We start from the raw sequence: 16,463 nt of genomic DNA, 5'->3' as shown, positions 1-16,463 counted from the left end.
TTTCTACCACAGTGAGCAAAAACATGTTGATAAAGGACCCAAGAATAATAAAGGATTTTTCAAATTTCTCCTTTCTTCATTAGATGACACTATGATTTAGGAGACATCTATTGTGTTTTCCTCCAAAATTTTGATTTGATTGAGGTTTTCCCAACAGTGACCATAACTTTTACTTAGCGGGGAGAATTATCTTCCATACTAGAGTCACAGTTTATGCTACTGTGTATTTTTTCTCTTGGTGAGAAAAGTGTTGCTTGTCCTACGTAGGTATGTCCCCCTGATCTCTAAATTTGATCTCTATGAAGATAATTATTCAACAGTCTGACTTTACCATTACAAAATAAAAGCCTTTGTTTGGTTCATCGTTCTATTATGTGTTTGTGGACGAAGTGCATTCATTGCAGTCTTCCATCTTCTCTCTTTTTCTAAAAGCCATTGTTGAAAAGAAACTACAAATGTACTTTGTTAAAAAAAAAGAACTTTGAGATAACAAAAAGAGATGGAGGGAGGATGCATTAACCTCCTGCACCCAGAGGCCAGAGAGGGTCTTTGAGAAAGAGAGAGAGAGAGAGACAGAAAGAAGAGAGAGGGTTAGCTCGAACAAAAGAAGTAGTTTTACAGTGTTGAATGGAGTAAGAGAGAAAAGGCGGCAGCAATAAACCAAAAGCCATGACCTGAACTTTAGATGTTGTGAGAATGTCTTACTGTAAATGCCAGAACACACCTCTGTTTCTCCTTTCATTATATCACCTCTCTTTTAGCCAATGCTTTTTTTGTGACTATGTTTTGGATTAAAAAAAAAGATGAACATTCAGACAATTAACAGCATTTTGCATCGAAAACAGTCGAGGAAACATCTCGTCATTTTGAAACAAAAAGAGTTTTCAAGCCGGTCTCAACATATGATAACATATTATATGTATTCATAAATATCTAACCTTCAGTTTCCTGTTTCCTTCAAGTGATACAATGTCAAGCTACAGGATCATAATGACATTCTTTTGAGCTTGGCGTTTCTCTCCTTCTCTTTACTCAGACTTTCACTTACCCCCCCCCCACTCTCCCGCCTCCTTCTCCTTGAGTTAGGCCTATTTCCTCTCATCCTGTACCTCAGTATAAATGATGCTGACCCTGGGAAGAACCCCTGTGGGATTCAGTCTCTAAACAGCCGTTACAGGCAAGATGAATGGCGAGGCAGCCAGCACCCACCTGGGCACCATATTGTTTCAAGCGCTTTAGGTGCATTTGATTTATTTTACCTTGCATGTGGTCTTCTTACATCAGTGGCAGTTCAATAGCGTGGCAAGTTGAATCGAATGCAGTTGGTGATTAAATATGTTCCAAATGTACCCACAACACTGGTTACATGGATGTATGGATGTACAAGATGTTTATGCAACATATATTTGTTTTATCATCCTAAATCGTCAAGTAAATAGATTAAAATGTCAACCCTCACATAATTGACCCTGTGCTAAGCCCCCCTTAGCTATTGTTGCTACACTTGTCAAGCTGTCCACCGAAATGCATAATAATATTTGAAAAAAATAGATCCTTGATTTCAGACAGAGGTGGACAAAGGCAGCTTCTCATTTTTTAACTGGCTGAAATGACAGCTGTCATTAGCATATTTGATCAGCTTTAGCTAGCTAGCTAATTAATTTTAACCCTGTGATTTGAGTGAAAACATTGACTTAAGAGAACCCTGTAAAATACGCACTTGATGGCTACATTCATGTTATGTTAAAAGACTGATGCTAAAGCTACATGTTTACTCACCAGTTGGTGATCCATGTAGGAGCAAATAAAGGAGCAGTATTGTGCTTGTATCACAGCTAGTTAGACCCAGTATTGAGGTACACTAATGTAAGACAAATTGTAATACTAGACTGTTATTTCATTCTAACTTTGTTGATGCTGACTATTGAAAAACAAACTTGGACCAATGACACAGAAGTTAGATTCAAGCTATGAACATTTCTCATTCGAAATGAAACAGAGGAGTCAGTGGGATAGGTACTGGATGCAAAAAAAACTAAAATATGATAGAAGGACTACCAGCACACTGAATCAGAGCAGAGAGGCAAATCCTGCCTGAGGAAGACCTGTAGTTGGTTGAAACGTTGCAAATAAAACTAAAGGGAGCTCTGATTCAGTGTGTGGGTACACTGGTATCATAACTTTTCTCATTTGACATAATTTTGGGTGCTGAACTCTCCTCTCTTTTTATCACTTGGAGTTGTTAACATGCAAATTTTCCTACAGAAGCTTTAAAATGTCAGTCACTAATTTACAGATTAATATTTTCTGAGCTGTTGAGAGACTATACTTTGGTGTGTTGTGACAGGTCTGATCCCTGCTTCACCCACCTGCACCACCTTCTGTGCCTGGATATCGACAACCAGCAGTCGGCTCTGGAGGGGCTGGGTCACGTAGATGTACTTATCCCTGATGTTGACTGCGGAGGACCACACACAGTGCTGAGGTGACACCCCCTCACCTTTAGGGCACATCTCCTCCTGGGAAGAACCAACAGAGAACAAAGAGGATGATGGGAGACGTGAAGGAGAGCGTTGGAGGGAGGAAAAGGTTGGCAGGATTTACTGGTACGTCATACATCAGCAGTATGGTGCATTTACTCGATCATCCATCACCAATGATTAGGTCTGGGCAGTAATCCAAAGTTATGGTTGATCTACCATATCATTGGCATTGTATTGTGATGATTTGATCAAATGGTATCATTTTACATTTAATTCTGTACAAAATTTGTTTTTTACTGTAAGCTGTAATTAAAAACTTTAAGTAGAGATTGAGGTTCTTGTTTACCACATGTGGAAAAATTCTGTCAGCTATGATATTTTTCTTTTCAAAGATTGTTTTTCAGGCCATTTTTTCCCTTTGTATTTATGATGTACAGTCCAGAGTCAGACAGGAAATGTGGGGAGAGATAAAGAGGGGAATGACATGCAACAAAAGAAACAATTCGAAGTGGAGATGTTGCCGTTTACATGGTGAATTTTTGCCATATTGGGGTAAAGGTTCCAAATGCTGGCTCTTTTCATCATTGATTCCAATTTTTTCCAATTAATTGGGAATGATTTAGTTTTTAAAATCGAGACAAATTCCCATAACAAGTTTCTAGAGCCTAAGGTGAAGTCTTTAAAAAAGTCCAAAAGCCAAAGATATTCAATTTAAACAATATATAACATATATAATATATATATATAATATGCAAATCCTCACTTTTGAGGAGCTGGAATAAGCAAATGTTTCATTTTTTTTACCTTACTAATTAATCCATTATCAGCACTTATGGTGATATATATCTATACCGAAAAAATATTCTTGTTAATATCATGATATTGATTTCAAACACTGCATGCCTCAATCAAATGATACTTTAGTATTATTATTTATATAATTATGTGTCCTTGTTAGGACACTGCATTGACTTCCATTCACTGTGGACGGCCTAACCCAAACCCTGACCTCAACCAGGACCTCAGAAATGACATTTTGCCTCATTAGGACCAGGCTTTGGTCCCCATGAGGACCTCTGGGAGGACAAGGTCAGTGTTTATACCAGAAAAGGTCTGAATGAGGTAACAAAAATGCGTGTGCACAGACACACACACACACACACACACACACGAGTTTCCACCTCACCAAAGTGGAGAAACTGCTGTTTACATCAAGAACTGGCTAACACATGGCTTATTGAGTTTGTATTGATTGCTAATACAATTACAGCATCCTGGAAAACCCAAATCCCTCAGAGGAACAAGCAACTTTTACCTTCTAAAGCCTATTGCCCTGGTAGAAGAATGTTTTATAGTGGATTAAAAACCTTGGGGTCTGTAGCATAGACTCTATACAGTCTATATTGGTGTGAGCTGTTGACTAATGGACACAAGTAATCCCATTACATTTAGTGAGGTGAGGAACCCCACTCTAACAACAGGAGGGGAAGAGAAAGGAGGAATAACCTTCATTTTAGTAACAATCTCCTTTCACACTCCACTGAATAACTATAGTAGATGTAAGATAAGATAAAATAGATAGACGTTAAGATTCTAATAGGTACCCTTTTTCCTTTAAAGGTAGAGTCAGTCATTCTGGAGAGAGATTGTTGATATTTGAACTTAACACCCAAACAAATACACCCCTCTCTTCATGCTCCTTCAGAAGCTCTGCCCCTTAAATTTATTTATTGAATTTTTTATTTTATTTAAAAGGGACAGTGTACAGCTCAAACATAAATGTCACCATTTGATGCATCGTACCAGATTATAGCTTCGAGCTAATTTGCATCTGAAGTCCCTTTGCAGGTCAGAGCAAATAACAAACAGTACAGAGTAAAAACAACATACAAACAAGAACACACAAGACACGCAATAAAAAACTAAACACAATAGCACTTTACAAATGTATGCTTGTCAAATAAAAGCAAGTCATTAAGACCATAAGATAGAATATCAAGAAATCAGTGAGCGCAGAGCTGAGCAGCTTTTAACAGACTTATTATGTTGGTTTTGAACGTGCTGATAGAGCTGCAGCTCCTCACATCATCAGGCAGGTGTTTCATTGATTTGTGGCTATTACAGAGAAAGCTGATTGCCATAATGCTGTGCGGCGAAATGGTATGGCACAATCTCATATAGAGGATATTATGGAGGATCTAATGGAATTTACTGAGCGAGTGTACACAAAGTCACACAATGGAGGAGGTGCCAAACCATTTAAAATTTCATAAACCAGACACACATTTGAAAACAATCTAAAATTCTCACAGCTCAGTAAATTGTATTTCTCCAGTATCCTACAGTGATGGAGATACATTGGCTTTTCTTTTTTGAGTTTTCAAAGTTTGTTTGTATAAAGACTCAAGAGGTGTTATGGCTGTTTCTCCAGCCTGCCCCCAACATGTAATGCAATTAGACATAAGGGAAAGGATTAATATCTTGGCTTCGTTCAAAGAGAGACAGTTTCTAATATGTCTAAAATTCCCTAAGTTGTACTCTATGGTTTTAACCATTTTTTAACATGTTTCTTAAAGTTTAAATTTAGATCTAGTACCATGCTGAGATATGACTCTGTCAATCCTTTCAGAGAATATCAGCATGACGAGATTGTAACATAGTTCTCGAGAAAAATGTACCTTTTGTCTTGTTTACATTTAGACTCACACATGATTGATCAAGCAGAATTGCTGACTCTACCTTTCAATAACATATCACCTGGTACCTTGCAGTGGTTGTTTGGATTAAGGTACAACAACCTAATTAGGATCTATTATTGTAAGATGCTTTTAGCGGTGTACCTGATTTGATGAGTGAATGCCTCTCCTAATGTAAAAATGTACACTAAATGTCATCCTTCTACATAAATAGATGCTCAGCAGTTACAAACAGCTCCTGAAATCTATTTAGTGAAATATGGACAAAGCTTGAAACTGAACTATGGGCTACTCATTATCTGACATGGATATTTTTTAATGTAGTTTATTTCTATTGAATTTTATTGCAAAATTGAACCTTGATAGCAAAAGAAAAGACATAATATGCACTTACATAGGTAGCAACAATCCTCTCTGTCCGCTTCATGTGTCTGCGAATCTCACATTCACTGGGCTGAAGAACTGTGATGCCCTCGTCAGAAAACACATAGAACATATTCCCTACGCTCAATCCTGGAAGACAAGACAGGAAAACAGAAAACATGGTGACAAAAATGCATTTAAAAAAGCAATAAAAAGCACAAATCCCAGCTGTGCTCTTGTCTTATCTGACACTGGTGATGGGCATTTCAATTTCCCTGCCAGGTGAGACACGGCAAGACTCCTGTTAGCATGCTATCATGTTAGCGGGGATGGGCAGTGTGTGGCTGCCTGCCATTTTGACAATGCTACAAAGGGCCTTGTCAGCAACGCGTCCACAACATACTGTAGCCAGAGGCGTCAAATTAAAAGCGCTGCCTCTTTGAGGAGACGTTTCACAGGCTCGTCTGTAAACAGCTGCTGATGAGTTAGCATGGATCACAGCAACAAGCTATTACTGTTGTCAGGAATACAGCATGTGAACAGAGATAATAAGCATGAGCACATATACAAACTTAATCATTTACAAGATGCATGCATAGACAAAAACTATGATGACAATTGATTTGTCAGGCTGTTAAGACATCTTTTTTTTGCACTATAACACAGAATGTGCATCTCAGAACAGTTTAAAACATGCTGTCAGAAAAGAATCATGTACCAACGTATGCATACAGACATAATACAAGCGCTACCTCACACACAATACACACACTGTCAATGAGCTGAAATCAACTCTCAAAGGCTCACAAATAATCAAAATGCTTACACTGTGCACTATTCTAAACCACAATGGTAAACCGTATATGGGGATGATGTATATACATGTCAGATTAGATATGTTTTGTACTCTAAACCACAGTGGGTTTTCCAGCACAGTCGGAAAACTGTATTTGCAGCCTTGTTGATGTGGTGAGAATATATATAGTATAAATATAGGATGGATTTGTATAGTCCTGAAAACCACAAAGTTGTTTTTCATGTAGCCCACACTGGCTCTGTGGTATTATTTGCAAAATACTTAAAATTCGTGCTTGTGTGTAAATGTTTCCTCCCCAGGTGATCTGAAAAACAGATTAGAAAGCACACTAGCAAACGGATGAAACACTCTGGGCATGCAAGGGAGAGAGCAAGATTTGGACAAACAAAGGTTTGCTGGAGAGAAAACAACTTTGTGATTCTTTTGGACAATACGGTAAACATCTTGGAAAGTGTAGATATCAAGCTTCAGGCCCCGAAGAGCTACAAAACACGCCCACCACATTTTCTTATTCACAAGAATACAAAAGCAGTTTGAGAACTGTATGTATTACCTTCTTCTCTCCACAAAATGTTTGCAACTGCAGAGTCAGACGCAGAGAGAAAGGAAGGAAAAGAAAGGAAAAACATTAAATCACCTAAAGAAAAAAGAGAGACACATCTCCCAAGAAACAGAGGTGATTTCTCATACGCCATGTCAAGACAAAACATATTTGACAGCTACAAATGTCCCTCGCTGCTGTTGACAGGACCATATTTCCTCCTAAATCAAGAGATCACAAAATATCTTGCGAGAAGACAAGTCATAGCTTATTTTGTTTAATTTCCACTGGCCCCGATTAGCTCTTTGTAGGGAATGAGGCAATCTAATGAAAGGCCAAATATCAAAGCAACATGAAGTATGTGATCTGATTTTTTTTTTTTTTTTAAACTTTGTATTTCAATGAGATCACTACATAAATTGGAGTGGAGCCTCTTAACACTGCCCACAGTGAGAATAGAGAAGAGAGTGAGTCATCCACTGATCCTTTCGCAGTATGAAAACACAGACATGTAGACATAAATCCACCGTCTGGATTGTCCTGTCAGATTGTGTTTTTAGTTCACATCACATAAAGGATGAAAAGGTTCTCTAGTTTTCAGATGTTCTCCAGAGAGTGCATCAAACCTTTTGCTTTTGTCCTGCTCTCACACACAGTATTATTAAAATTTGGGATAAATCTACTGTGTTTTTATTTGTGCTTATATGACTCAGATCTGAGTGCCCTCATGTATCCCTGGCATGGTTCTGTATCTCTGAAGCCGGGATCAGACTGCACAATATTTTTCTGTTTTGAGATGGTCACTGTGCCAGATTAGACGATCATATAGTCAACAAATCTTGCTGTGACTTGACCAAGAGACATGGCGGACTACACAGAAGACCCTGAACAATCTTAGCTCGCTGTCTTTCACGCACAGGTGATCAGTAAGGTACAAAGGACCGATGTCTGAGAGCAGCAACGACAGATGTTTATTTATATAAATACAGTTTTATCAGGAACTCTTCATCGTCAGTCGGCAGGGAAAGTGGGCTCTGTCTTTTTTCTTGCCAGTTAGTGGATAGATGAGGGTAAGTTTGTGGCTTTGCAGCATACATAAGTGTGCAGACTATGACGGTGCAACCACAGGTGTGATTAATCTGATGTAACGCTCCTGATGTGAGCGTGAAAGTAAAATGATTGTATGTTTACTGAAATGAAATAAAACATTCCTCTTTTGCTTTGTGCTCCTATTGGTGAAATTTTGACATGCAAGTCTTTATGTCTGGATGCTGTGAGACAACACGGGATAAAAAGAGCGATGGCCATGCCTGCACTAATTTTCGTTTTGTACACTTGTCGGGACATCATAGGGCTGATGTCATGTAGTTTTGAGCTCGGCATTAATACTAAAATGCCAGGCTGTTAGGTGTAATTGTTGTAGAAGTTCCACTTTCCTGCAAATGTTCTGCACCACTGCTTACAACTATCAACATGAATTGTCTGGGGCTGTTTGTTTTTCACCCTATGTCAGCCATCTGAAGGCATGAGGAATCACCAGCTTATTAGCTCAAGTGCTTGCTGCAATACTAATGCAGGAAATGTGTAATGGGGGATTTCTAAGATGGCTACCACTCTATGTGACTTATGAACAGTACAATGAACAGTACACTAAAGCTAAAACAAAGATACAGCTTAACAGATTCAACCATGTTGTCAAAAAGCTTCAATTTTGCTTTCATCTTAAGAGATCACATCTCCATGTAACTTACATCACTTTAACACTACTTATATGCACAAGACAGCCAAGTCATTAAGATTTATGCCAACTTATAATGTTATCCCTCTTTTTGGCTTTATGTTTGACAGAGATGATGTTTAAATGTTATCGTGAAGTTACTGTGTTAATTTTACGTTTTCTATATCAAAAGTTAAAAATATTGTATGGACTTACGGGTCTTCTTAGCTGAATCTTCAACAAACAGAGAGGAGATGTCCTCGTCCACTCCCACCTCGTTCTTGGCGATGCAGGTGTAGGCTCCGGTGTCCTCATACCTGACGCTGCCGATGAAAAGCTCACTACCGTTTGCTGCAAGAAAAGAGGAAACAAACAAAAAGAAAGAAACAAGTGTTACTGAAACAGATTTTGTTGTTGCTAAAATATTTGAAATCTTCATGGAGTACACTGCAGATACATTTGAGACAGTCAATTTGCAGTCATCAGCAAAGAAGAAAAAAAATAAAAATAAAACAGATTCACAAGAAGCACGTCTGGTTTGTTTATTCCACACTGTTGATTTCTTGAGTTCAGTTTGATTGAGTGAGACTAATTATCAACCTCAGATGCACACCGCATGTCTGCAAGCAGACGAACTGAAAACTGCTCCTTTTCATAAGCAAAGTAAAAAATAAAATAAAACATTCAGGATTTAGAGCCGTGGTTGTTTGTTTGACTCTTTTTCTTATAATTTAAGTTATGTATTACTTCTAATTAAAGTTTAACGTGTCATGCTTCATTTGTATGCATAATACTTTGTGTTACATGCTGCTTATAGTTTTTATGGTTTCATCTTTTATGTTGTGTTTCCACATGTTTAATGTTGAATGAATCTGTCTCTTTGCTTGTTTATTTTTTGGTGAATACTTGGACAAGTTATATGTTGGTTGTTTTATGACAGAATAAAACCAAACCATTTGAAAGCTAAATATAAATACAGTCAAATTCACAGAGCAGCTTCATTACTGGATTTCCAGTGTGATCAAATACTGTTTAACCTCGACTCTGATTGAGTTTGAGATGAAGCAAACAGAAACTACTGACTCATACACAGGAAGCGAAAATAATGTCCAAAACAAAGCAAAATGAATACAATGGTAAACAATGGCAGGGACAAACACAAGTATATCAGGCTTTACATAAGGTACAGAGTCAGATTTGTTTTGAGTTGGGTAAAAAAAAAAAAAAGAATATTACTTCAACTTGTGCCAATAATTCAAGCCAAGTTTATTTATACAGCACATTTAAAAACAACCAGAGTTGACTAAAGTGATAAGTATCCACATGTCATCATCATATGTGCTGTCTCAAACTCTTTTTGTCATATTTTATAGCAAATGACTGTCTTCACCTGAAATGTGATAAAAGCAAACTCATAACTTATAAATGTGCTGTAGTTTACTCATCAGCCGTTAACATTATTGTACACAGATAAACAACTCAAAAATGCCTTTTTTTCCGTGTGGCTGATTGTCAAAACAGTCTGTTTCAATAATAAGATGCACAAGTAAAGTCACCTTGATAAACTTTTCACTTAAAGTGATTTCAGTAACTTAAAAAAGGTGCTGAACACTGCTCAGTAAAAACACTGATGTACTAGTTTAACTTCAACATGCAAATAAATACTTTACAATTTTTCAGTTTCCACTTCAGTAGCCTTTTAGTCTTTCAGAACCGAGTGAAGTCTAGTTTCATACTTATTTTTACACACAATGCAGCATTGTTCCAGTTGCACCAGTGCTGTTAGATGGAGGTGACAGGTGACAGACAGCAGGTGATGATTACACAGAGGTCAGCATCAGAGGCAGACTCTCTGATGTTTGCTGTAGCATCAAACTCTGTGATGTACAGCTGCACTTTGATTCTTCCTGTATGTAGTATTAAACTGAAGCTACTATATAGCTTCACTTTTCATCCCTTTCTGTGCTTCTCTCTAGGCATCGATAACATGAACTCTCTCTCTCACTCTTGTTCTCCTCACACATATTTTCTACCTGTTTAAATATAAAGCCAGTATACTGTAAGTGTTTGTCTTACTCAACAGCAATAAAGAGCATGTTTACAAATAACAAGTTCCCTCTTTTTTTCATTGAAAATTATCCCTGTCTTCTAATTTGTGCTTACTGGGTTGTAAAATAACAAGACATTACAGATGTTGATGCAAAGTTTTTCACATCAGTGAAATGTCTTTTGGATTCTGATAATAATTCTCTTTAATCAGGGGAAAAGTGCACAATGCTTTGAAGTGAAAACTGCCTTGAAGCAGGCCTTCATGAAACGAGACACCACTTTTAATTACTTCTAATTCATAATTATGTTCTGATCAATTTTTATTGAAAAACACTGAATCAACTGCTCATTAACTTAGCCTTTACATCCTGATTTTGCAGGCTTGTAGCAGTTCGTGGCATCAGGGGTTTTGAGTTGTTGTGGTTTTGTGGTTAAAATGGTTTTGTCTTAAATTATGACTTTTAGTCTCCTTAACTGCTCCCTGTGCACAGATTACTGCAAGGGCAAACGGGGCATGTGCCCGGGGTCCCTGGTCTCAGGGATTTCTGTGAGCTGGTAGAAATATATGTAAAAGGACTCTTGTAACTAAAATAACGATGTAATATAATTTTATGCTTGTAAGGGGTTTTTTGTGAAGAAGGCAATTAAATCGCTTGCTAAGGGGACATAAAGTGATGCTGAGTCTGTCAACTGGCACTTCAACGTGATCATCAGCAAAGTATAAACTTCAGAGTAGCGATTTCTGGCTCATCTTTATCTATTTCCAAGGTGCAGAGAGGAGGAAAAAAAGTCTGAAAATGTCAGCAACACTTGTAGTATAAAGAACATTTTCATTGTTAGACCTAACTATGAATATTCAGCAGGAGAAGCAGCAGAGATAGAATAAGAAAATGATTTGATTAACAAACCCTCTGCTATCCCTCTGATTCGGACAAAAAAAGCAAAGATGGATTGTGGATTACAGTCAATATTGCTCAATGTACCAAAATAATCAACATAATTGCAGCATCATACACTTGTGCACCGGAAAGGATTATACATAGAGGGTGTATGTATGCACGTGTAGGTGAAAACCGTTAGTGAATCTGAGCCCAAGGCATGCTCCTATTTGACTCACCGTCAGCAGTCTTCACAATACATATGACTTTCCTCTCTGCCCTCTTAATGACTAATAAATAAGGAAAAGTTGAAGGCACTTAGTTCACAGTTTTCACTCAACAGCCGCAAACGCAGCTCGCAGCCATCCATTGCCCTTGAAAACTGAGGGATGTGATTATAGTGATAATGAACTTATTTATTTATTTAAAACCTGTCTGGTAAAATAATGTGTTGAGACTTCTTCCCACAATGCATCTGGGTCAGAAAAATGAACTGTAATGTCACGTGTCACTGTGTCCCGGTCGTCGGGTTAAGAGGTTTGCTCTAAAGAAAAGAAAAAGAGTGTAACAGCTGGTAATATCAGGCAAAGATCTACAACAGGCTCGAGTGGTTTCAGCAGAGTGGACAGCTCCAGAACACAGTTTCATTCACTCAGCAGCACAAAGCCCGTTTCTCTCTTTAGTGTTCAACTGTGGTCTACAATCAATACTCCTCACTATCAGCTGTCAGTGTGTGGTTCAGATTTGACAGAATTCAGCTAAAAAAAAAAAACGGATAGAGGAAACACTTTTACAGTGTCTTTATTACACCCCTGACATTATATGTAGTTCGTTTGAAAGGAAATAGCAAATCATACCTCCTCTGCTTTGGTCTCTCTCACACAGAGCTATATAAAAATGGTAATCCATACTACTTAATCTACTTTTCCACTCTATTGTTTTCACTTTCCTTAATTCTTTTAATGAGGAAAAAAAAAAGCACAAATTATTACTGTAAGTGGGACTCCTGCCCCTTGCCATTGCCCACATTAGTTGGCAAATCTGATGCTGAGGCCACCGCAGTGGGGAACCTTGCAGTACAGTACCTCCCTTGTTTGAGCTTCTGAGGGTTGATAACAGGCTATTACCACAGGTAATGACCCACACACAGCCAATAAACTCTCCCTTAATGAGAACTAGGCCATAAAAAGAAAAGTCGTGCTCCATTCTGCTCCTTTTCTCTTATATTGAGAGTGTGTCTTTAAAAACAGCCCTCCAGCAAGGATAAGTAGCTGCCATCTCCTGACACACAGTATATTTCATTTTATTTTCACTCTCTTGATCTCACTTTTCCTTCACTTCTACAGAATGTTTGATTTGTCGGAGGAGCAAAGTGAAGACGGTTGAAGAGGGTGGCTGCGATCTTGGATTTCATCACCTTGGTTTGGAATGCAAATAAATGGAGAGCACCACAAAATGTTACTGCTGACAAGTGAGTACCCAATTAAAAAAAGTTTGTTTGACAGAGCACCAGCTTTGTCTTCACTGTCCACATGCATTGTGTGTGTTTACAGAGTTCTGCAGTGTTGCCATACTGCAATACTGTTGCAATTCAAAAACACTGCACCCACGAGACGTGACATACAGTATCTGCTTAAACGTACAACATGCTGACAGCACTTCCCAAAATAATGAAATACTCCTCACCTATGAGAGAAAGCTGTTTGGAGGATCTGGGCTGCAGGTCCATGCCGTTCTTCAGCCAGAGGAGTTTGGGATTTGGGATGCCGTCAGCGTGGCAGTGCAGGCTGGCAGATACACCGGGCTCCTGGGCCTGCGTCTCTGGATAGACCAGGATCACTGGAGGGACTGGACGTACAAACACAAACAAAACCAAAAGACACAAACAGGGAGAGAGGAGAGGGGCGAGAGAAAACATAATTACACACTGTTTCATGGTAGACTGTAACTCCTGGGGGATTATAGCACAAACACCCACACACGCAGTGGGCAGAGAGGAATTTGTCTCACCCCAGCATGGAATATATTCACACATAACAAGAATCCAAGAGCTCTGGGGCTACTTTATTACAGCTCGAGTCCTGTATGAAATAGATGTTGGACGTATCTACCACTTACCAGTGCCTCCAGGGAGAAGACCGCAAATGAATGTGGAGGAATGAAGGGGGAAAATGAAATATGAGGTAATAGTTTACATGAACAGGTAAGATGTCGTTTTCTGGTTATGATGCTTGGGACCCTCTCGACCTCTGTTGCTGCCAAATCCTGACATCCTCTCCTTCAAGGAGCTAAATCCTGTATATCCCATCCAACTGTGCTACAACCTTGCCCCCTCTGCCAAACACTTATATAACAGCTTTATGCATTTTATTTCAAATATTGTTTCTGTTATTTGCAACTTACTTATTTGTGCTTTGTTTTCTCTTTACCTTCCTACAGTCTCCCTTTATCTCTATTATTATAATTGTTTAATTATAAACATAACCATGTATTTTTCTTCTTCTTTTGTTCCTGTGCACTCACACCAACATCTAAAACACCCATTTCCTCTTCCTACACCCATACATCATCTTCTACTTCTACGCCTCACCCTCCGCCTGTCTGAAAGTCTCTGATGTTATCTGTCACATCTATATCTGTTACATCACCTGCTGTTTTTCTATCAAAACATAACTTCGCTCCAACCCCTTTTTCCTTTCCTTTCTATCTTATATAATGTGTATGTGCTTAACATCGAAGAGACATTCATGAACAGCATCCGTACTACACTCGAGGGTATTATAATACTATGCAAAGAATACTAGACTGCTACTAAGAGTACTTCACTTATACCAAAGCTGCAGCGCTGTCACCCCTCTCATCACAGTACAGAAGGAAGCACGGGTATAACTGCTTTAATAGTGCAACATGATGCAAACCACCCACTTTGTTTAATGTGGCACTTGGCTCCCTTCCATTCCACCTTATCTCACCTCGTCCTATCTCGCTTGAAATACCTCGAATCCCTAACACAAACAGTTGGTAATTGCCCTCTCCTGATAACTCGCCCTTCAGGACCTCAGTCGGTCTCCCTGACTCCCTTCCCATTACTCCCTCCCCTTCTTTAGTTCAAGGTCTAAAACGCGGCAGCATCTCTTTTCAATTAGCATCTCAGAAAAACAGAACAATGACATCTATTGTCTTCCCTTAATTGAAAGAGACTTAATTGAATCAAATGTTTCCCCCCTTTGCCTGTCTGTCACCCCGAGACAAAAGCGCAGTAAATAGGGGGGCTAGGGGGGCTTTTAAAATTCTTCCTCCCTGGATCTTCTTTGGCGAGATGCCTGGTTATAACTAGTCTAAAGGCAAGGGAGACAAAGGTCTTTATGCAGATGATTAATATGAGTAAGACAGTGCTTTGACAAGTTCAGCCTGCTAAAATCAGAGTAAGTGTGGTGTTTCTGCTCTTTTTTTACATGAATTTTAGCTTCAGTAGTTTTCATCCTCTGCATAGATTCAATTGAATACACTGCATGACAACTCAAGTAGTTCTCAGCCTTATGCATGTAATGATGCTGGCTGGCTAGTGAGTTGGTGTGATGCAATGCAATGCTTTTGACAGCCATAATCCTGGGAAACAAATCGTTTTGACAAGCAACTTCTTAGACATTTTCCTGACAACTAAAGAATAGCTCAATCATAAAGGAGAATATACATAAAAATAAAGGCAAGACAGGTTTATTTGTAAAGCACATTTCAACAACAAGGCAGTTCAAAGTGCTTTACATAAAATATTCTGTCTACATTCTCATCAAGACAGAATGTAAAAGCAACACAAGGCAATATAAAAAGACATTTAAATGCAATTAAAAAGTGTTAAATTGGAAATAAAAAATAAGCTAAAACAGAATAAGACAGATAAAACAGGAGAATAAAAGTTACAGTGTAGCACTGCAAGTAAATTTGATTTAATAAAAGGCGGCAATAAAAAGTAAATAATAAAAAGACAAATAGATAATTGTTTCTTCACTTTGTATATACTGTAGATGATTCAAATAATACAATAACACTTCAGCTCATTTCACAACCCCATTGATTCATGTCACATTATTTTCACTGCATTAAAGATAACACACAGTCGAAAGTGTCATGGCAACATATGATAACTGAAACTCTCTAGTGGCAGAGGAGCCTCGTGGTGTGATCCTGTGTAATCGATTGTAATCGTGTTTTTGCTGTTGCTGCTCCACGACTTTGAAAGAGTCACCCAGAAAGTCTCAGAGAGGCCAAATGAGTGCACATTTTTAAAAAGCATCTTCAAACTCTTTGGTGTTTTCTTGATGTTGTAACTGTATATTTTGTGGTTTATATACATTGTGTGTCTTGTATATTTCCTCGTTTAATTTCTCCCTTCTGTAAAACACTGTTTTTTATTAAACATTGCTGTATTAGGATTTTTTTATTTAAAGGTACCCTGTCGAGTTGTTGACTGTTAGAAGCAACGCCTGTATGAGTGGCCACCCCCCCTTTTTTTTGTTATTGTGACACACATACACATCTATGTGTATTCAAGTGACGCAATATGCATTCCTGCGAATGTTTTCACATTATTCCACTTATCTACAGGCGGCCGTAAGACACCAAGAAATGCAGAAATATGTCTGCAAAAGGCAGTGGAGAAGAAATCTTCTTGCAAATAAACATGGATGTAAACAATGCAGGTGTCAAAATGTTCAAAAATGTTGCTTTGTAAATGTTTTATGAGGATTTAAATGTTTTCAAGACCTCAAAGACTTGTAGACCTTTCAAGACCCTTTGTTAGACCTCAAAGATACACACCATACATTTTAGTGAGTAACACTGAATGTAAACAGAAACTTTGCAGGTCTACAAGAGAACTCCACAGGGTACCTTTAACTTACTATTTGTTATATAGCAAT

The 16,463-nt window shown here is 38.3% G+C and overlaps 1 protein-coding gene across 3 annotated transcripts in view; it reads right to left on the bottom strand.

Moving 5' to 3' along the window:
- Positions 1-16,463, bottom strand: part of fstl4 (follistatin-like 4) — a 221,111-nt gene that overhangs the window by 13,428 nt on the left and 191,220 nt on the right. For all 3 annotated transcript variants that reach the window (XM_042431545.1, XM_042431543.1, XM_042431544.1), the window contains 5 exons: positions 13,231-13,392; positions 8,834-8,968; positions 6,913-6,939; positions 5,574-5,692; positions 2,370-2,519 (listed from right to left, as the gene is read on the bottom strand). In XM_042431545.1, coding sequence (XP_042287479.1) covers positions 2,370-2,519; positions 5,574-5,692; positions 6,913-6,939; positions 8,834-8,968; positions 13,231-13,392 — 593 coding nt within the window. The remainder of the gene's footprint in view (positions 1-2,369; positions 2,520-5,573; positions 5,693-6,912; positions 6,940-8,833; positions 8,969-13,230; positions 13,393-16,463) is intronic.

The sequence above is a fragment of the Thunnus maccoyii genome, chromosome 13 (genome assembly GCF_910596095.1).
Source record: "Thunnus maccoyii chromosome 13, fThuMac1.1, whole genome shotgun sequence".
Lineage (NCBI taxonomy): Eukaryota > Metazoa > Chordata > Actinopteri > Scombriformes > Scombridae > Thunnus > Thunnus maccoyii.
The sequence above is the reverse complement of the archived record's forward strand: the minus strand, read 5'-3'. Positions and strand labels throughout refer to the sequence as shown.